The sequence below is a fragment of the Erithacus rubecula genome (genome assembly GCF_903797595.1).
Source record: "Erithacus rubecula genome assembly, chromosome: 8".
NCBI lineage: Eukaryota > Metazoa > Chordata > Aves > Passeriformes > Muscicapidae > Erithacus > Erithacus rubecula.
In genome coordinates, this window is record NC_136659.1 from 22,379,324 (window position 1) to 22,398,629 (window position 19,306).

The 19,306-nt window shown below is 63.4% G+C and overlaps 3 protein-coding genes across 4 annotated transcripts; all 3 read right to left on the reverse strand.

The window, feature by feature from the left end:
- Positions 1-1,481: 1,481 nt before the first annotated feature.
- On the reverse strand, positions 1,482-6,532 carry CTDSP1 (CTD small phosphatase 1). Its single transcript, XM_079310724.1, has 7 exons — positions 6,326-6,532; positions 4,960-5,102; positions 4,712-4,813; positions 4,420-4,476; positions 3,875-3,967; positions 3,411-3,596; positions 1,482-3,306 (listed from the first exon to the last, which is right to left on the reverse strand). Exons 1-7 carry the CDS (start codon positions 6,390-6,392, stop codon positions 3,178-3,180), a joined length of 777 nt encoding a protein of 258 aa, XP_079166850.1. The 5' UTR covers positions 6,393-6,532; the 3' UTR covers positions 1,482-3,177.
- A 3,010-nt stretch (positions 6,533-9,542) lies between these two features.
- SLC11A1 (solute carrier family 11 member 1) lies at positions 9,543-16,068 on the reverse strand. Of its 2 annotated transcripts, XM_079310461.1 has the most exons (15): positions 15,718-16,068; positions 14,997-15,130; positions 14,166-14,288; positions 13,791-13,910; positions 12,987-13,093; positions 12,828-12,898; positions 12,651-12,718; positions 12,366-12,521; positions 12,078-12,236; positions 11,810-11,899; positions 11,521-11,640; positions 10,947-11,096; positions 10,792-10,865; positions 10,182-10,335; positions 9,543-10,088 (listed from the first exon to the last, which is right to left on the reverse strand). In XM_079310461.1, exons 1-15 carry the CDS (start codon positions 16,019-16,021, stop codon positions 9,987-9,989), a joined length of 1,932 nt encoding a protein of 643 aa, XP_079166587.1. In that variant the 5' UTR covers positions 16,022-16,068; the 3' UTR covers positions 9,543-9,986. The 2 variants fall into 2 exon arrangements, with proteins under 2 accessions (XP_079166587.1, XP_079166588.1); XM_079310462.1 differs by lacking the exon at positions 15,718-16,068 and having other exon boundaries at positions 9,848-10,088; positions 14,997-15,291.
- A 587-nt stretch (positions 16,069-16,655) lies between these two features.
- On the reverse strand, positions 16,656-19,293 carry CATIP (ciliogenesis associated TTC17 interacting protein). Its single transcript, XM_079310673.1, has 9 exons — positions 19,064-19,293; positions 18,622-18,834; positions 18,438-18,493; positions 18,064-18,150; positions 17,767-17,937; positions 17,460-17,584; positions 17,297-17,373; positions 17,110-17,198; positions 16,656-16,902 (listed from the first exon to the last, which is right to left on the reverse strand). The coding sequence occupies exons 1-9, from the start codon at positions 19,098-19,100 to the stop codon at positions 16,672-16,674; spliced, it is 1,086 nt and encodes a 361-aa protein (XP_079166799.1). The 5' UTR covers positions 19,101-19,293; the 3' UTR covers positions 16,656-16,671.
- Between the last annotated feature and the right edge of the window lie 13 nt (positions 19,294-19,306).

Here is a 19,306-nt window from a genome sequence, read left to right on the forward strand (position 1 = left end):
TGTGCCCCGGGTGTCCTCTGCCCTTCCCAGGCCTCTTCCCCTCTTGGGCCTTGGTATTGAGTCCATGCTGAATTTTTTTCTTTTGTATTCCACCAAGAAGAAGTTCCATAAAGTGATAGCAATGGGCTGTACCAGGACACATGAGCATCAGCCACAAACAGAGGGGTCTTGATGCCACGGGGATGGGCTTTGCCACTTCCCATACACTGAAATGGCTAAACCTCTCAGACATGGAGCACTAAGACCACAGAAATGGAGTTTTTCTGGTGCCTCCTCCCCCCAGAAAGGTTCCATAAAGTGACACCAATGCCCCATCTTCCTGGGGTATTCCCTTCCCACTCCCTAACTGGCAAAAGGTGGGAGGGGCAGATGTCAGCAGCAGGGAGGTCTGCGGGCTTCCTATCCCGCTCTTATCTCTTCCCAGCCCTTCGGGATTGCTGCAGCTTTATCTCGGCTGCCCTGCTGAGCCAGCATACCACAAGCGCTTCGGGCATCCTGCAACCCTGGCTGGGCTGCAGCGAGCCCCAAACCCTGCTGAGGGTCCCCCCTTCCCGCAAGGATCCCCGAAGTGATGACGGGGGCTGAACCAGAACGGGGGCGTGTCAGTCACCACCAAGGGGGTGTCCTGATGCCGCAGGGCTGGGCTCTGCTCTGCCCTCCGCTCCCTTGGCCCCCAGTCCCTCACCCTGCCGGCTCGTACCTCCTGCGCCCCACGCGAGTGTCCCCGGCCCCCTTACCTGGGTGCGGCCCCGTGGGGCTGAGGTTGGGGGAACAGCCGGGTGGCCGCTGCCGCGTCCCGGGGCTGAGTCCGCCGGCGTGGCACAAGGGCTGGGGGACCCCACGCCGGCCCCACAGGGCTCACCCCCTCCCCGGGGCCCCCAGCCGGGCCACTAATGAACTGAGTAATTAGTGCAGCCATCAGGGAGGACAAGGACAGAGACTTCGTTAATGAGAGGAGGCACAGGGCCAATGAGGGCACGGGGGAGTGGGGCAGCTGAGAGACATTCCCCCCAGGAACCCAGAACTGCCTGGGATGGCGTGGGGGGGAGTCACAAGTTGTCCCCCAGGTGCTCCCCAAACTATATGGGGAAGGCCTGACACTATTTGGAGCAAACTCCTTTGAAGTCTCAAAGCTGGGGAGGGGTCACAGCCTGGGGGTAAATTTACCCCCTCCTTGTTAAGGGGCAGGATACACACTCCTGTGGCACCAGGGACCTTTTCCCAGGAGGAGGGGGAAGGAGTTTGGATGGAGATGCCAGGGCAGCCTGGGGAGGCTGTCCTCGAGTGTCAGGGTGTCCCCTTGGGACCAGACAAGGGGTGACACCTCAACCCTGCAATCCAAGGGCGCTTCCTCGGCACAGTCCTGCAGCATCCCCCGCTCCCAGGGGATCCCACAGGCTCCGTGTCCCCCGCACTGTGCACAGCCACTAGCACACAGATGTGGTATCCACCGTACCCACACATACACACACTCGGGACTACTCTTTCCAAGATGGTTTGACAGCTTTAATCAGATGAAGGCACTTGGATCTGGTACCCCAGCCCTCCCCAGCCCCCCGCGCTGCCTCTGCATCCCCCAGACCCCCAAGGGTGCCCAGGGCAGGGGCTGTACTCCCCGGGTGCCACAGCACCCACAGGCACTCGCTGGGCAGCGGCTGTGCTGGCGCCCTTTGACTTGTCTAATATAAAGTGCTGAGTTCAACCCTCCTGGCAAGGCAGGACAAGGCCTGGGGCTGGCAGGGATCCAGGGGGCTGTGCTGCACCACCCCCATCCCACCCCCCACCACAGGGCAGGGGGTGTGGGTGGGGTGGGGGACCCCTGCTTGCCCCCAGCATGGGGAGCAGGGCAGAGAACAGCACCAGAAAGCTAAAACCATTCACACCCACCCCCCAAATACTGCCCCACTCCCTTCGCTGGCACAGTGGTAAAAAGGCACCCATGATTTTTTGGGAAACCGTTGCTTTTCCCTCTAAAAAGATATGAGGCATTGTCCATATTGTGACATTAAAAAAGGCCTGGCTGATCTCAGCCTCCCCAGAAAATCCCTCCCTGAGAGTCCCCAGACCCTCAAAGCTGGGGGACACCCTGGCACAAGTCCAACCCCACAGGGGTCAGGGTAACCCCGGGTTATGGGGGGGATGCAGTGTCCCCCAGCCCCTCCCAGCTGGGGGACTGGGGCTGGGGTAAGGCTGGGAGGGGGGCACATTAAGGCTGGTATGGGGGTCTCTCTCTCCCAGGAGTGGCAGCCTTTGGTGAAGCTGCAGATGGATATGGGGTGGGGAGTGTGCTCCCCCACCACAGGAGGGGACCCTTCTCTTGGCGACTAGAGTGGCTCCCAGTGACACAGTGTAACTGGAGGGAGGGAGGAGGCCATTCCCCCCAAAATGAGAAGAAACCGAGGTTGGAAGGAGCCAGTAAAGGGTGCCCCCCAAGCACGTCCCTTGCAGGGCTAAGGGGGAACAGAGACATGGTGTCCCAAGGCACGTGGGAGGCATTTGTGCCCAGGGGCTCAGCCTGAGCCTGGGCTGCCCCTGCAAAACATAGCCCCTAGGTGGGGGCAGCAGGCACGAAGAGAGGCAAGGCCATGCCCCCCTCGAGGTGATCAGCTGCACCCAGGGCAGAGTTAAGGGTATGGTGGCAGCCCCAGGCACCAAGGCCAGTAAGACTCCCTGCTTTTTTGGAGGGTGGCAAGGTGTTAACCTGTTCTGTAGCCTCGGCAGACAGTGGCCAAGGGCTGCCAGCCTCCCAGCAGGCAGAGTCTGGATGGAGGGATCTAGTCCCCCCAAAGGCAGTGGAAAGCAGCAGCTGCTGACCCCATCCCCCCTCCCCAATCGGGGAACAGAGGGGAAAAGGACCTGAGAACCGTTTGTGGAGGGGGACACAGGTTGGGGGGGAAGGGGGCAGAGGCTGGACAATGGGGAGGATGGGACCCCCCCCAATAGGTCCTCAGCACAGCAAGGCAGTGGGTCACCTAAGGCCCCCTTTCTCTGAGGGGGGAGGCACCCAGTTCCTGGCAGGGGCACCCACATCTCCCAGCAGCAGCAGGCACGGAGGGCAGCGCGCCGCCGGGGCTGGGGAGGATGATGCGGGGCACGCCGGGACCGTCCCTCCCCCGGAACAAGGCACCTGGCTCCCCCGGTGGTGCCTCTTGGCAGCTCCCAGAGGGTGGGGGGCCATTAGCTGTTAGTCCGCTGCTTCTTGAGCACTGCGTACACGTCCTCCACCTTGCTGAGCCGCTCGAAGAAGGGCAGCAGGTCCAGCAGCTCCGTGTCTGCCATGTTATCAAACCAGGAGGCCACCGGCACCTGCAGGTGGCACAGGGGACAGTGTGGCACAGGGGACAGTGCTGATGGAGGGTCCCCCACCACACCACCTCTGTGCCCGCCCAGCCCCGCCCTGCAGCACGTACGGCATTATCAGGATGGAAGATGTAGGATGCGGGTGAGTTGTCCACGATGATGATTCGGCGCAGGTCACGGCCCAGACGGCTCAGGTCCTTCACGTAGTTGCCGCGATGGAAAACGCAGGATTCCCGGAAAAGCCGTGCCCGGAAAGCCCCCCATTTATCCAGCAGGTCAGCCACAGGGTCTGCATACTACAGGCACAGGAGGGAGGTCACTGTGACACACCACACCATCCCGCAGTGACAATGGCACCCAGCTCTCCACTGGTGCCGGGTCTCACTGTGCCTCAGTTTCCCTGGCCAGTGCCTTGCAGGGGCAGGCAGGGAGGTTGCCCAGTGCTGGTGCAGTGTGTGGGTACAGAGGGGAAAAGAGGCCAGTGATGCCTGCAGGTGGGGAGGCAAGGGAGCTGTGCCACTCGGGGGTGTCTGGGAAGGGGTGGGTGATGCCAGGGCAGGTCAGGGGCACCCACCTTGGCCAGGCTGGCAGTGAAGAGCACACACTCGAAGAGCTCGCCCATGCGCTGCAGGAACTCGTCCACATGTGGCCGCTTGAGCACATACACCTGTGGCACAGAGGGCACCGGCTGCGGCTCAGCCAGCACCCCACGTCCTCCCCAGGGGACAGCTGTGTCCCCACACCCAGCCAGCGAGCAGCTCCCTGGCCACACCTCGTGGGAGCAGGCTGGGGGATGCCAAGGCCCCACAGGAACGTCCAGGGCGAAGTGTCTGGCCGGCTCCAGAGCCAAGTAACCGAGAACAGGCTGACTGCCCAGACCACAGCCTATCCTGGATTACTTGAAACTGGGGCTGGCCACTGCAGGAGGACACCGTGACAGAACACTCTTCACCTCCCTGCCCTGTGAAGAAAGGGGCACCCACCTCTGCCCCACATGGTGCCAAAGCTGGCACCCTGACACCTCCCATAACCCCTGGGTGCAGAGCACTGGGAGAGCTCCCGGTCCTCGGGAAGGTGGAATGCTGCCCCCCTCCCACCAGGCACCCACCCCGCTGTTACCTGGTGCATGATGCCATCGATTTCCACGGGAATGATGAAGTCAGCGTTGTTCACTGGCTGGGGAAGGGCACACCAGGATGAGCACTGGGCACACCAAGCACCCCATGCCCAAAGGCTGCCTGCCCTCTGCTCACTATGCACCACTGCCAGCCCTGCAGCCCCTCACAGGGATACCCCAGCTGACCCAGCCAGACTGTGCAGGGTGCTGGGCATCACTTTGTGGGAAAAGGGCAGCAGAGCAGCTGGGGGAGCGTGTGGCAAGAGCTATGGGGTGGGCCAGGGTGTCCCCCACCTTGAAGGAGCTGTGCACCAGGGTCTCATCCAGGTCGATGACCACGCAGAGCTTGCTGGCGTCCTGTGGCTTGATCTCAGGCAGGAGGTGCTTGACAGCAGCCTGGAGCAGGGGGACAAGGCTCAGCAGGGGAGCAGCAGGGTGGCCAGAGGGGGGCACTGGGAGAAGTGATCGCTCACCCCCCACTCCTGGCCACACAGGGGATGGTAGCCCAACCCCGCCAGGGCCAGGCTGGGGTGTGGGGTTACCTTGGGCAGCGCCCCGTTCTCCTCCACCAGCAGTGGTGCACCAGTGGTGCCAGTGCAGGGCTCCCCTTCATCGCGGCACAGGCAGCAAAAGAGGGACTGGAGAATGCTGCGGCTTCGAGGCTTCTTGGCAGGGGTCTGGGTACCTGTGGGAGGGCACAAGGGGCTGAGGGGCACCCCAGGGGTACTCCCAGCACAGCACTGGGGGCCAGGTGAGCCGGGTTTGGGTGTCGCCCCAGAGCCCCCGTGCCCTAATCAGACCCCGACTCCCATCCGGTCTCCCTTCCTGCCCTGCCAAGCAGCGGTGCCAGGGCAGTGTCGCTGACACCAGTGTTTGGTGACCGCCCACAGTCCCTCACCCGGCACATCCCACTCACGAGTGACCCCCGTGGGACCCCCTGCGTGGCCGGACACCCTACAAAAGGGCGCGGGGCTGAGCCCGGGGGCAGCCGTGGGTCCGGGGCCGGTCCCCGCTGTCCCGCCCCACTCGGGGGGCACAGCCCCACTCGGGGGGTGGCCATGGGGGCGGGGCTCCCAAGGGAGGCGGGGCTTACGCCCGCTCTTTTCCCCGCCTCCGGACAACTCCCCCGTCTCATTGGCCGACTCGAGCGCACCGGAGGCCAGAGGCCAATCCGGGCGGAGCGCCCGCCCCGGGCGCCCTTCCCGCAGCCCCCATTGGCGGAGCCAGGGGAAACTGAGGCACGGGGGCTGCCCATGCCCACCCCGTGCCCCAGGGGCAGCGCGACGGCTCCAGCCCCGGCCCCACCGCTCCCGGAGCCGCGTCCTGCCGCAGCCCGGGCCGGGACTGCACCCGCCCTGCCTGTGCCCCCCTTCGGGCGGGCCAGGGCTGCCAGCCCTGCAGTGGAGAACTCCTGCCCCACGGGCTCCCCAGTGGGGACGGGACCCGTTCCCACGTGTGCTCCTCCCGGCCCTGGCAGCTTCCCAGGCCAGGGGGACGAGCAGCGGCCCCCGGCAAACCCCCTTCGCGGGGTGAACAGGACGCCGGCATGCAGCAGGGCGCTCGGCGCCCTTCCTGCCTCAGTTTCCCCGCCGGCTCCGGAGGAAACAGCGCAGATAATCCGAGCAACGCCCCGAGCCTTGCAGGGCAGCAGCGGGCTCCGAGGGGTCCGGAGCGCGGCCCCCCGCCCCGGGCGGGTGCGGCCAGCCCCGCTCGCTCCGAGCCGCAGCCCCAGCGCATCTCCCGGGCCCGGGCAGCGGGATGCACGGGGGCGGGCTGAGACGGCGCGCAGCTCATCGCACCCTCCGGGAGCGGCTCCCGCAGGCCCCCCAGCCCCCGGGGACCTCCCCCTGTCCCCTCTCCCGCACAGGAAGGGGGCGAGGGGCGGGTAATATCCCCCCTCCGCATTACCTTTCTCCTGAAGCGGGGCGCTCCCCTCCTCCCTGCTAACCTGGGCGATGATGGACTGGTGCTCCATGGGCGCCGGGGAGGGGGGGTGGGGGGGGGCGGCCCCCCCGGCGCGGCCCCCGGGGGGGAGGCGGGGCGGGGGCCGGCGGCGGCGCGGGGCGGCGGGCGCGGGAGCGGCGCCGCGGAGGAAACTTTGTTACAACATGGAGTTTCCTCCGCCCGGGCTGGGGCTGCAAACATGGATCCCGGGCGCGGTTTCAAGGAACCCCTTAAAAGGGCAACGACGGCGGGGGGGGACCCTCCTCCTTCTCCCTCCTCCTCCCTTCTCCCTCCTCCCGGCACCCGCGCTTCCCGGGAGGAGTGGGGGTCCCCGCCAAGCCTAGACCGGGACCGAGACGGGGAGTGTTCTGTGGTTTGGCTGGGAAGGACAATCCCCCTTCTTCCATGGTGTCCCCGACACCCCGACGGGCTCTCCCGCACTCCCCAGCTCCGACTAGGAGAGCATGGAGAGGGGGGTCAGCCCTGCTGTCATACCCCATCCAGCCCGGCGATCCCTTTGCAGCTACTCCCGGCATATGAACACGTCCCCCCATGCTGGTGGGCCCTGGAGCAGAGACTCTGGACTAGCGGCTCAAAGTTGGGGGTCCCCATTGCCCCCCGAGGGCACAGCCCGCATTGTCTGTACAGGTCATCGGTACGGGACAGCAGGTGCTGGGGGGCTGCACCAATAACCGCCGCTTTTTTTCCATCGTTCTGTCTTTCTCCTGCAATCCCCCAATTATTTGGGCAATTAATAAGTCTATATTATCATTACATATACTTTCCTCTACAGTTCCTTCTTTCCTGCCTTCGGCGGGGAAAGGGGGCTTTTTCCAGGCGCTTTCTGAAAAGCGCCTCTTGACGGCAGCTTGTGGATGGTACAAGTCTCTCAGAGGAAACCCGCTCCCCAAGCTCCCCAAGCGCAGCATCCTCCAGCCCCCTCCCCTCGCTAGCTCTGCCGGGGCAGCCTCCCCCCGCCGTGCCCCCCGACCCCGCCCGGAGGGGACCTGTCCCCGTCACCCCCTCGCCATCTCGGTGGCAGAAGATGCTGCGCGTTCCATCAGCGCTGCCTCGAGGGTGCAGCAGGTTGGAAATTTCCCATCTGAGCTCATTTGAAATCTTTCCACCTCTCTCCCCTGCGGTTTGGGAACTTCAGGAGCTGAGATCGCCTTGTCCCCAGCAGGGACCGGGGCAGTGGCGAGGCAGAGATGCGGGCGGTGCAGACCCCGGTTGCCGCTCCATCCCGCGGGGCTGAGCCCATGGGAGCAGCCCTGGGAAACAGCGCTGGAAGGGGACCCGTCCCCCGTCCAGCGTGGGGCACAAGTGGACACGACACGTCGCGCTGGGAAATGGGGTCCGGGACTGGGAGGTGTCGCACAGGGAACTCTGGCAGTACAAAAGCCGATTTACACCTGCAGTTCCTGCACTCTCGGCTCCAGGAGGAACATCCCGGCACCAAGTGCCCCCGGGCAGCCGTGGCAGGGAGCAGCTGCTGTGGGAAGTGGGACACTGCATCCCGCCACTCCCGCCGCCGGCTCTGATGGCGGCCATCGGCCGTGCCTCAGTTTCCCTGCCCCTCCGCACCACGGCAGCCGGCTCCCACAGCTGGCAGCCACCGCTGTCTCCTGGCCCACCAGTAGGAAAAGGAGGAGTCTCTGCTTCCTCTGCTCTCTATTTTGGGCTGACCTCTGTGCTCCTTTAGCCCAGGTAGAGCTGGGCGGGATGTCTGCCTCGTCCCCAGCGTCTGGCTGGGCTGCTGGGGGATGCTGCTCTCTGTGGGGACAGCTGCAGAGGCCACACACTTGCCCCCTCCAGGACCCCTGTCCCTTTGGCCACATTCTCCTCCTCCTCTCTCCCTGATGAGTCCAGCCAGGCCCTACTAATCCTGTAATTAATGCAATTAGAAAAGTCCCCTGGCCAATGCCTGCAGCCATAGTTGGAGCACCACTTCCAGTTCTACTGCCTGCTTGGGGGCAGATTGGGCAGCCGGGGACTGTAGAAGATGCTGTCCCTGTCCTGGGGCTGTGGGACAATCCCAAGCCAGGAGTAGGTAGAGCCCAGATAGATTGTTTGGGCTACAGGGCACAGGCGCAAGGTAGAAAAGCATCAGGCTCTCCTCAATTGGGCACTCAGGGACTCCTCTGTCCCACTCCACTGCTCCTAGACTGGGGTCTTTCTCCGGATGCCTTCCCGTTCTCCAGCCTAGTCCTGGAGGTGGGAGCTCTGCCCAAAGAGCTGCTCCATGGTCAGAGATAGGTCTTGGAGTGGGACACTTTCTCCTAAAGCAGGTGGAGGCAGGTGTCCCTGGCCTGAGGGTCCTCTGGGTTGCAAGTCCCAGCTGGACAATCGCAAATCCCACTGGCATAAACCCGCAGACCCCAGCACCCCCAGCCTCCCGCCTGCTGAGGATCACCTCGATGATGCCCCCCTATCCTTTGGTGACCCCCGAAAGCCTTGCACCCCGGGGCAGATGCGCCCCGAGCGAGAGGCGGCTCCTGCTCCTCCTCCTGCGGCTCGGGTCGGCTGGACCCCCGGAGGAGGGGGGAGCCCCCGCCTTTCAGTGGGCCCCACAGCTCTGGCCCCTCCTTCAAGCAGCCAGAGGCCGGGCCAACGCGGAGGCGGGGGGGAGGCACCGCCCCACCACGTCCGCCATCGCCCTTTTAAGGAAGGGGACATTCTTCACATAAACAAGCGCGGCCCCCGGGAGCGGGGGGGTGTCCCTTCCCGGAGTGGGGGGCACGGGCTGGGGGGCGTCCGGCCCCCAAAATTCCCCTTTCCCCACCCGGCCGGCGCGGGTCGGGAAGCGGGATTTTGGGATGGGGGGGCCCTGGGGAGAGGGGGGAGCCTTGAAACAGCCAGGGAGCGTCTCGCAAGTGCGGAGCGCGGCGGGGGCCGAAGTGCGGCGGGATCCCCCCGCCCGGGGAGGGGGCGACGGCCGCACCGGGGAGAGCCCGAGCGGCTCCGCGTCCGCATCCGGCGGCACCGGCGGGCGGGAAACGGGGCATCCGGGGCTCCCCACCGCCCCGCTCCCCCCGGGAGAATGCAAAAAGCTGGCGCTGAGCCCCCCGCGCCGCCACCGCCACGCGTTGGCAGCGCCGCCCTCCCCCCCGCCCGGCCGTCCCCGGGGTGCGGGTGGGCCCGGGGGTCCCCGCAGCAGCAGCGAGGCCGAGGCCAGGTTACGAACACGCCGTTTATCAGCATCCCACTCCGCCCGGTTTTCGGAGCCCCCCGTGGGGATGGGGCCGGTCCCGGGCGGGGGGTGGTTAGCGGTCCCCGCCGTAATTAGCGGTCCCCAGCGCAGATTAGCGGTCCCGGGGGCCGGCGGTTCCCGGCGATAATGAGCAGGGGAAGTCTCCGCCGCGGCTCATTCACTGAAGCGTCTGTGCCGAGGGCTGGGAGAAGCTCCCGCTGCTGTCCCACTCCTCTCGCATCGAGCCGGGAGCAGCACCCCGCAACTGGCGGGCCTTGGGGCTGGGGAGAAGCGTTGAGCTTCTTGGGGGAGGTCTGCCGTGCTAAAATCTCTGGCTAAAACATGCCCGGACTCGGAGTGGCAGCAAATCCGTGTCCCGTGTGAGGAGGCCGCGCTGGGCAGGGACGTGGGGATAATAAGCAGGGATGGGATCTGTCACCATGTGCTTGTCGGGTCGAGGGCGAGACCAAAATTGAAGCGGCTGTGGTAGCCCCGGGCCAGGAACCGAGCTCCATGCGCGATGCTGCATGTCCAGATCTGCAGCGGCAGAGAGGACAGGTCGATGAGCAGCCACCAGCGACAATGTCCCAGGGACAGTGTCCCGCCCCTATCCCGCTGTGCCAGCCCTACCAGGTAGGCAACGAAAGCCACGTAGGCAGCCAGTAGCAGGCCCAGGGGAATGTGGAACTCCAGGCCATGCAGTGTCGGCAAAAAGTCCACCACGAAGTAAATGTTGATGGCGCAGACCAGCCCCGTGATGAGGGTCATCAGCACCTTGCCTGGGCTGCAAGCAGGGCAGTGGGGCATCAATACCAGGGCAGAGCCCCCACCCTGTGAGCCTCTGGGCACAGAGGGCTGGGGCAACTGAGTTTTTAGGTGAATCCGACCCCAACTGGGACATCTCTGCACCCCACAGCTGTATTTCACCCCGTGGTGAGGTTCTAAGTGTGGACTTTGGCCGCCTTCCAAATCCAGGACTGGCAGTGCCAGGAGGATGCTGAGGGTCCAGGGATGCCCAAGGAACCAGATATGTCATTGGGAGGAGGATGATGAGGGTAGTGATACAGTCTGTTCTGCTCTGGCTGCCCTGGGCAGGTGGGAATGAACATACCCCTCCAATGTCCATACACTAATTGCCCCATGGCATGGTCGGGGAGGCAGAATGGGCCAAAGGGAAGGTGCCTGCAGCCAGAGCTCCCCACTCAGCCTCCCCTGTGCCTCCCCGTGCCCTGGCACTCACAGGCTGTTGCAGAAATCCTGCATGAGCGGGTGCAGGCTGGTGAAGGTGAGGACAGGCAGGACGGCAAAAGGCAGCTGGAAGGAGAGGGAGATGAGGACGTCATGGCTGCCAGGCTGGGGTGTTTGGGCGCAGGTGATGCTCTCCCACCCCCTTACCAGGATGCTCTGCAGGACGTTGAGCAAGTCATTCATGCCTGTGAGGTGGGTGACATCCTTGAAAGCAGCCACTAAGACCGTGGGCAGGATGGCAAAGGAGCGGGTGAAGAGCACCCGGGTGAAGCGGGACCAGCGGAGCTGCAGGAAGCCCTGGAACACGGCAGAACCCGCACCGTGCCGGGGTGACGCCCCAAACCCTGGCTGGGAGGAGCATGGGGGGCGTCTCCCCCTCCTCTGTGCCAGGGCACTGAGCGGGCTCTTGCAGGGCTGCACGTTCCCACTAGGTGTCAGCCCCGACTCATTAACAGAGGATCTAATTAATTAGGGAAACTGCGTGGGGCACCCACAGGGTGCAGTGGGTGGGCACTGTCTCCATCCCACCTCCTGGGGGACAGTGGTGCTAGCAAGCTGCCACCCACCAGATCCCCGCAGGCATGGTAGGCAATTAACCCTTCCAAATACTTTTGGGGGGGTATGTGCTGCCCATAGAGCCCCTCCACCCAGGGCCCACCTGTGATTTCCCTGCTCTCAGCCTCTCCCTGTGGGGGCAAGGGCCAGCATCCTTATGTCTCACCTCCATGACGAACTGCCCTGCATAAGTCCCAGTCATCGTGGAGCTCTGTCCTGCTGCCAGGATCCCAATGCCCCAGATGTACAATGCCACTGCCCCGAAATAGCAGCCCAGGATGACACCCTGTGTAAGGACACTCCGGTGGGCATCCTGAAGTGTCCCCTACCCAGGCATTCCCATCAGCTCCCAACTTTCTAGTGGGGTTATAACTGCCCCCAGGGGGTGATGGGGGAGTGATATATATTCCCAGATGGGAATGGATGCTCACTGGGCACAGCCTGGTGCTACTCACCCCCTGGTATATATCCACAGAGACTGTCTTGTTGTTGGTGGGGAAGATGCTGGCATAGTGACTGATGCTGCTGTTGACGCACTTGCTGTGCTGTAAGGCATGGCAGGCACGAGTGTGACAGCCACCCAGCAGCTCCCACAGACACAGGGGGATCCCACATGTCACATCTCAGGGAATGAGAACATGCAGTCCCCAGGCATGCTGGTCCTGCCCATGCCCACAGCTGGGCACAGCTGTGAAGTCCCTGTGGATATGTGGTGGCACTCACCACGTCCTCATTTCGCTGGTGGTAGAAAGCCTCGCCGAAGACAGCCATGACAAAGAGGTTGATGAGGAAGGAGACAAAGAGGGCCAGGCAGGACTCAATCAGGAAATACATATTGGCCTCCTGCACTGCCTCCTTCTTGGAGCGGTCGATCACCCGTGTCTGGGCATGGCCAGTGACATGGGTGTCACTGTGAGCACCCCTGTCCCACAGCCAGGACCAGCTGGTCCCACCAGCTGCACCCTGAGGCACCCTGGCAGAACGGTGCCCATGGCAGTGCCTTGGTCTCACCTTGACCAAGGAGGAGTGCAGGAAGATGTTGTGGGGCATAATGATGGCGCCAACGATGCCCATGGCCTGCAGCAGCTCCTTTCGCCCACAGCCTGGGCAGCTGGGCAGGAAAATGCCCTTCAGCACCTCCACCTGCCCTGGCCTCACCACCACGTACTGGGGAGCAGCGAGAAGGGGCACTGTGAGCTGCCACCCCCTGCCACGGCTGGGAGCAGGGGACACCGTGTATCGGGGTCCCTTGCCAGCCTTGCAGGAAAAGGGTTGTGCCCCAGCTCCCCCCTTCACCTCGTAGCCAAAGGTCAGGGCCATGATGGTGATGAGGAGGCCGAAGAAAGCCTCCAGTTTGCGGAGCCCTGGAGAGGTCAGGAGTTGGGGTGGAACAGAGCAGGGGACACTCAGGCTGTGTGACACTCCGTACTGTGCCTGAGCCACAGTACCCCCAGCCCTCATCCTGGCACTCACCATACTTATCAAGGAAGAGGAAGAAGAGAGTGTCCACGATGGTGATAAGGACCCCACCCCAGAGGGGGATGCTGCAGGATGGCCAGGGGTGGGATTAGATACATGGCCCTTTGTGGAGTAGGGCTGTGGGGGGCTGGGGGTCCCTGTGGGGAGGCTCACCGGCCAGCTGAGAGCAGGCTGAAGGCAATGGCTGTCCCAATCACCTCCTGCATGTCAGAGCCGATGATGGCGATCTCAATCATGAGCCAGAGCAGCACACGGGGCACCTGGGGGGAGCAGGGCACCATGAGCTGCCTGAGCCCACCATGGCACATAGCTCAGGGCAAGCTGGCACAGCACCCTGGGTGCAAATCCCTGTCTCCAGGCTGTAGCAGGCCACCCAGAGGGGACACCAGAAGACCCCTCTCAGCTTCTTCCACAACGCAATTTCAGGATGAAAGATGGATGCTCTATCTGTTCTCTTCCCTCCCCATCCCTGCCCCAGTGAGAGTTGAGGATAGGACCCATCTGTCTAGATATGGGGGGTTTGGGGGAGATAGAGCAGAGGGATGCATCCAACCCTTGTTTTGGGGACCTGTCATTCAGCCAGCATAACCTTGCCTGTCCACCCCATCAGGACCCCTAACTCCCCCCCTCCTCTGTCATGTGATCCCTCCCCTCAAGCTCCCCCAGTTTTCTGCCCCAACACGCTTTCCTGCGTTTCAGCTTGGCGTTGCTGCCCTGACGCCTGGGCTCACTCCCGCGGGGACGCTCTCAGGTGTCCCCAGGTCACACCAGGACGCTGAAGTAGCTGCTTGCCCCTCCTCACCCTGGGCCCCTGTGCTGCAGGGCTGTGGGCTTTGGGGAGCCCCTGAGAGAGGCAGGTCTCTCACAGCATCTTCCTGCTCTTCTCCTGCCCTGCAGGTCCCTGCTGGAACTGTCACCAGCCCAAGCACAGGCTCCTCCCTCCCCGTGGTGTCTCACCTTAGGGTAATAGAGGTAGCAGATCTCGCCCAGGTCCTTCCCGGTCACCACGCCTAGACGGATGGCCAGGCGCTGGCACAGCAGCCCCAGGACGGTGGCCCACAGCAGCACCCACAGCAGCTGGGGGCAGGAGGGAGGGAGGCAGTAGGGACTGGGTACTGGGCAAGATCTGGACCCCAGTTAAACCAGGGGTGCAGGGAAGAGAGGGGGTGCAGGTGCCCTCCCAGCCCAGCCAGAGGGGTGCCCTCTCCCTGTGCCAAGGGCTCCCCATGCCCTTCCTGCTCCCGGGCTGGGGAAGCAGCTGCCGTGGGCAGCCGTTGGCTCTGGAGAGGTTACGAAACCCCCGCCTGCTTCCTGAGCCGGGGCCGGGCTCACCTTGAATCCCGCCAGTGCCCCGCCTTGCAGGTCTGACTCCACGTTGCCTGGGTCCAAGTAGGCGATGCTCATGAGGAAGCCGGGGCCCGTGAAAGCCCAGAGTTTCCTAAAGCTGAACCCAGGCTGGGACAAGGCACCAGGTCAGAGGCGGGAGCTCCCGTTCAAAGTCAGCCTCCTGATTGCACATCATCCTGATTGCACTTTAGCCCAGTGCTGCCCGCGTGGATGTGTTCAGCACATGGAGATCACTTTCCGGACAGTTTTGGGGAGGAAACTGCTGCCCCCAGCCTCTCCCCGCTAGCAGCAGTGCTGGAGGGGCAGTGAGCCCCATCTCACCCATTGGACAGTGATTTGCAGGGGGTTCCAGGGCTGTCAGGCACTATTAATTGCACTCCGTGAGATTCCACTGCTGTCCTCTGCTCTTGCTGCTCCTCCTGACTAGGGAATACCATTCCTTCCCCTTCTCTGTTCCACTGCCCCGAGAGCAGATGAGTGTGGGGGATGGAGGGGGGCTGGTGGGGTGCAAGCAGCCCCAGTGGGCTCATCCATGGGTGGCCCAGGAGGTGCTCACCCAGGAGGTGAGCAGTGGCATGATCCTTGTGGCTGGGCAGCACCTTGCCCCATTGTCTCGGTTTCTCCATCTGAAAGCTTTAAGCTTGGAAACACTCAACCTAGGGCTGTGACTTGCCTGAGCTGGGTCTGGGGTGCTGGGGGCATGTCCCCAGAGCATGACCAAGACACATATTCCCCACTACAGTGGCCTCTTTGCCTCCCCACCAGCAGCACTGTCCCCCTCCCTCGCCCTCCCTGGGACAGCCTTGCAGTGCCTACCCCAGTGCCCTTGGGGATGCTGATGAGCTCATCCAGGTAGGTCTGGTCCTGAGTGACAGGGTGCTGCAGGGGCATGGGGCTCCTGCCAGTGCTGTAACTCTGCTCTTGGCCCCCGTTCAGAGACTTGGTGAGGCCTGAGGGGGACAAGGAAGAGGAGGGGAGGTGACAGCCTGTCAGGGGTACAAGGACACTGGTGGGCTGGTAGCCCTGGTACCAGCTTCCTCCAGTCCCATCTGACCCTGCCTGATGAACCTCATGAGAGACAAGCACCAGTTTTCCAGGGGGGCCATGAGGATGGCTACAAGGGATTTATCAAAGGCTACCCAAAGGGACCAGATGCCACCTTCAGCTCAGGTGTCCCTAAAACCTCTGGTCTCAGTCCCATCTTCACTAATCCAAAAGCCAAGTGCGTTTCTGAGCAGCAGGGACTGAAGGGGACCCTGCTCCAGCTCCTGCTGCTGCATGGGCATAGAGTGAGGACAAGAAGCTGGCACTGGTCCTAATCCCCCATCTGCAGCCCACCTACATCCTGGGAATTGGTTGAACCCCATTCCCTGGCTTGAGTGAGCAGAGGATGGGACAGGTGGGGAATCCAGGACAGACTGGAGGGGATGGTGCCCACTGAAAGATGGAGCACAGCCAAGGGTCCCAGGGTGGAGGAAAAGAGGTCTAGGGGATGAAAGGAGGCACAAGGGGACCCAAGAAATGTTGTGAGGCTCACCTGGTTCCAGTGATGCCATGGGTGGACCCAATCCAGCCACAGTGCTGAGGCTCCCTGGTTTCAGCACTGAGTGCAGTGCCTGCCGCCCAGCTTTTAAAGGATCCCCCGCAGTTGTGTCATTCCACCCCCCCCAGGAGGAGAGGAGGAGGATAGGAGAAGGAAGTGCTCCTTCCCTACCCCTATGAACACAGTCTTGGTTCCCCCCGGGCTCGGGAGGCCCCTTCCCTCTCCTTTGACTCACACACGTGCAAACACGAGGCCCCCTCCCCGAGGCGTGGGAGTGTGCCTGTGTGCCACTTTCCATCACATGCCAACGCTTCTGCTTGGGTGGCTGGGGGGACGGGGACAGTGTCCCACAGAGTGAGAAGGGAGGGCTGGCCCCACGGGAGTAGGGGAAATGCCATAGAAGTGGGAGCGAGGAGGAAGCAGGCGCATGTTGCGTAAGGAGATCAAAATGCACCCTTAGCAGCCGGGGAAAGCACTCAGCCAGGCAGGCAGGATCTGTAGCACGGGATGCTCACATCACACTCAGCTACAGGGTGCTGAAGATGGGGTGCCAGTGTTGTAGTGCTGTGCTGTGCCAACAAAAGTGGGGCACCCCATCCCCAGGACCCTCATGGCTGTGGAGGTGGAAGGGGGAGCAGCTCAGGTGCTCCTATGGGTGCCCTTCTGGGGTACTCCTCTGCCAGCCAGGCTGTGTCCCACAGGGAGGTGGGCAAGGGGTGTCCCCCAGCAACACTTGGCATGGTGACAGGTGCAGGGGTGTGAGCCTGTCCCTGCTCCACAGTACACCCCAGGCATCCCCCACCCCCTAAGCAAGGGCTACAGCAGCTGGGATGGGGACAGGATCCCACCCAGAAGGCATGGTGGGGCTTTAGCAGCTCAGTTCCACCTGCCCTCCCTGAGCCTCAGTTTCCCCAAGCAAATAAGACTGGACAGGCAGTGCTGGCTGCTTTATTTGCCTTTAGCTGGAGGGTGACCAGGTGAGGAGCTGGGGAGGGGGATGGCAGCCCCAGTGGAGGTAAAGGGAGTCCCAATGGGCAGCTGGTGGGCAAAGAATTCCGCAGCAAAGGAGATGGGGTCATGTGGCTGCTGGTGGAGCAATGCCTGGAGGAAGTCAGACAGCAGTGCCCGGACCTCAGGGTGCTGCTGGAGGTAGGCAGCATGGGATAGTTGCAGCTCATCCTGCAATGGGGTGGACAGGGTGAGTGAGGTGGGCATGAACACATATTTCCCCCCTGGGTACTGTGCCAGAGTGAGAGGGACAGGACACTTCAGAAGGTGTGAGAAAGGATGTTCGACAGCCTGCCCCCTCAATGTGCCTTCAGGGGTGTGTCTGCTGAAGACTGGCACAGCCCCATGTCCCCTTGTCCCCTTGTCCACCCATCTTACCTTCCTGTCCAGAAAACAGGAGAAAAGCTCAATGTCCTCCTCCCAGTCCAGGTGATCTTTGGGGAACGGGAGCTGGGGTTTGAACTTACCTGGCAGCAGAAAGCAAGGCAGGGTGTTCTCCCTTGAGTTCCAGACAGCAGGCAGAGGCTGCCTGTGCTGGGGAGCACAAGCCTTCCCTGCTCAGTACCTGACTTGCTGAGGATGGACTCATCCTGTAGAAGCATCAGCACTGGGGAGCCAATCTGCATCAGCTGAGCCAAATGCCTGAGAGGGAAGAGCCCTTGACCTCCTGTGCTGGGTGCCACCAGGCTGGCAGGGCTGGGTGTCCCTGAGCAGAGCCCTGCCCTTACCCGCTGGGGAGGAAGCTGCTGTGCCACACAGTGGAGGTGCCTGTGCTGGTGTGCACGGCTCGCTGGATCACAAACACCTCTGTCTCTGCCGAGCCCACTGCCTGCTGCTGGATGCCCAGGGCAGACTGGGAACAGCCAGGGGTCAGCCGTGTCTCAGAGCCGCCCCTGCCCCCAGGTGCCATCCCCACGTGTCCCCCCATGCTGCCAACAACATTCTGCCCGCTCCCACTTCCCACATCCCCCCCGGTATCCCCAGCCTGACCCAGACCCCTCCCCACCCCACGGGCCCTCCTGGCTGGCTGCTCACATAGCTGGAGGTGCAGAGGTTGCCCTCGGTGTCGATGGCAGGGAAGACAAGGTCGGGGGGCATTGTCTGCCGGCGTGCCAGCAGCCGCAGCAGCAGCAGGCTGGCACCCTCCAGCAGCACCCCCTGCAGCCTGGCCCGGCTGTAGGAGAAGCTCTGGCACTTTGGTTCTGCCTGCAGAGAGACCCGGCCACCTCATGGGACAGCCACAGCTCCAGCATCCCCAGAGCCTGGGCACCCCTGGTGAGACAGGCCAGCTGGGCTGCCCCTCCCAGGATGTCACCCTACCCTCAACCTCACCTCTCCCTCCTGCAGGGTCTTCCAGACAGTCATCCCATGCTCGTGGCTCACCATGTGGGTTGTCTTCTCTGTGGGGTGTGGTGTGAGCTGCAGAAGGGGTGGGAAGGTAGAGCCAGGGCACCTCCTCCTCTAAGGTGGCACTCCCCAGCACCCTTGTCAGTTGGGGTACCATACCAGATGCATTGTGGGAAACTCCCCACGCCAGCTGCCACCCAGAGGAGGGGATGGGGACCAGGCTGGTGGGGCAGAGCTGGAGTCTAAGTGTGACAAGGGACACCAGACTACTCACAGTAGCCTTGAAGGGGGCACAGGGCACACCCCAGGGCAGTGGGTGGGACACAGGGAAGGGTACATGCCACCACCATATCAGTCACCTCAATGCTCTCCTGCTCCTCCTGCTCCAGGGTCTCCAGCTGCCAGGTCACATAGGCTGGAAGAGCAAAGCCATGCTCAACCAATCCCTTTGGCACTGTCCCCATTCCCACCCCTGAGGGTTGCTGGACAGGGATGTTCCAGCCCTGGGGAGGAAGGAACCCCCAAAATCCACCCCTGGCTCACCTTTGAGGGTGCTGGAGGCAGGCACACCATCCTTCTTGCCTCGGAACCTGGTTTGCACCAGGATGCAGCTCTGCAGCGGCTCATCTTCCCGCTGGTAGGGTGCCCACTGGGCTGCCATCCACCACTGGCCCTCTTCCTTGTCCCTTGGTGAGGCCCCCACGGCCACCACCGCCAGCCTCTCAGCAAACAGGCACCACTCCAGCTCCTGCAGCCCTGCGCAGAGGGATGGTGACCCCAACACAGAGGGACAGTGACCGCAAGGAGATGGTCATTCGGGTCACTCCCTCCCGGAGCGACTGTCGCCATTCCCTCCCCTGCAGGCTGCAGGCATTTATCCCGCTCGATCCCTCCCTATCCATCCCCCCACTGCCGGACCCGGTGTCCCCCCAGCTCGCGCCGGGCACGGTGTGGCGGGACAGGGGCAGGCTGGAGGGGCACGCACCGATGAGGCTCAGGAACTCGGCAGCAGTGTCCGCCATGGCCGGGCTCTCCTGCGGGCTCTCGGGAGGGGCTCCTGCTGCCGGACCCTCCGGACAGGGGGTGGCGCGGCTGCCCCGACCCGCGGGACCCTCGCCACGCGGGGAGCAGTGACAGCACCCGCCTCCGGGGCAGCCCGTGTCGCCCCCCGCCGTCCCCGGTCCGGAGCGGCCCCGCTGCCCCCGACGCTTCCCCGTCCCCCCGGCAA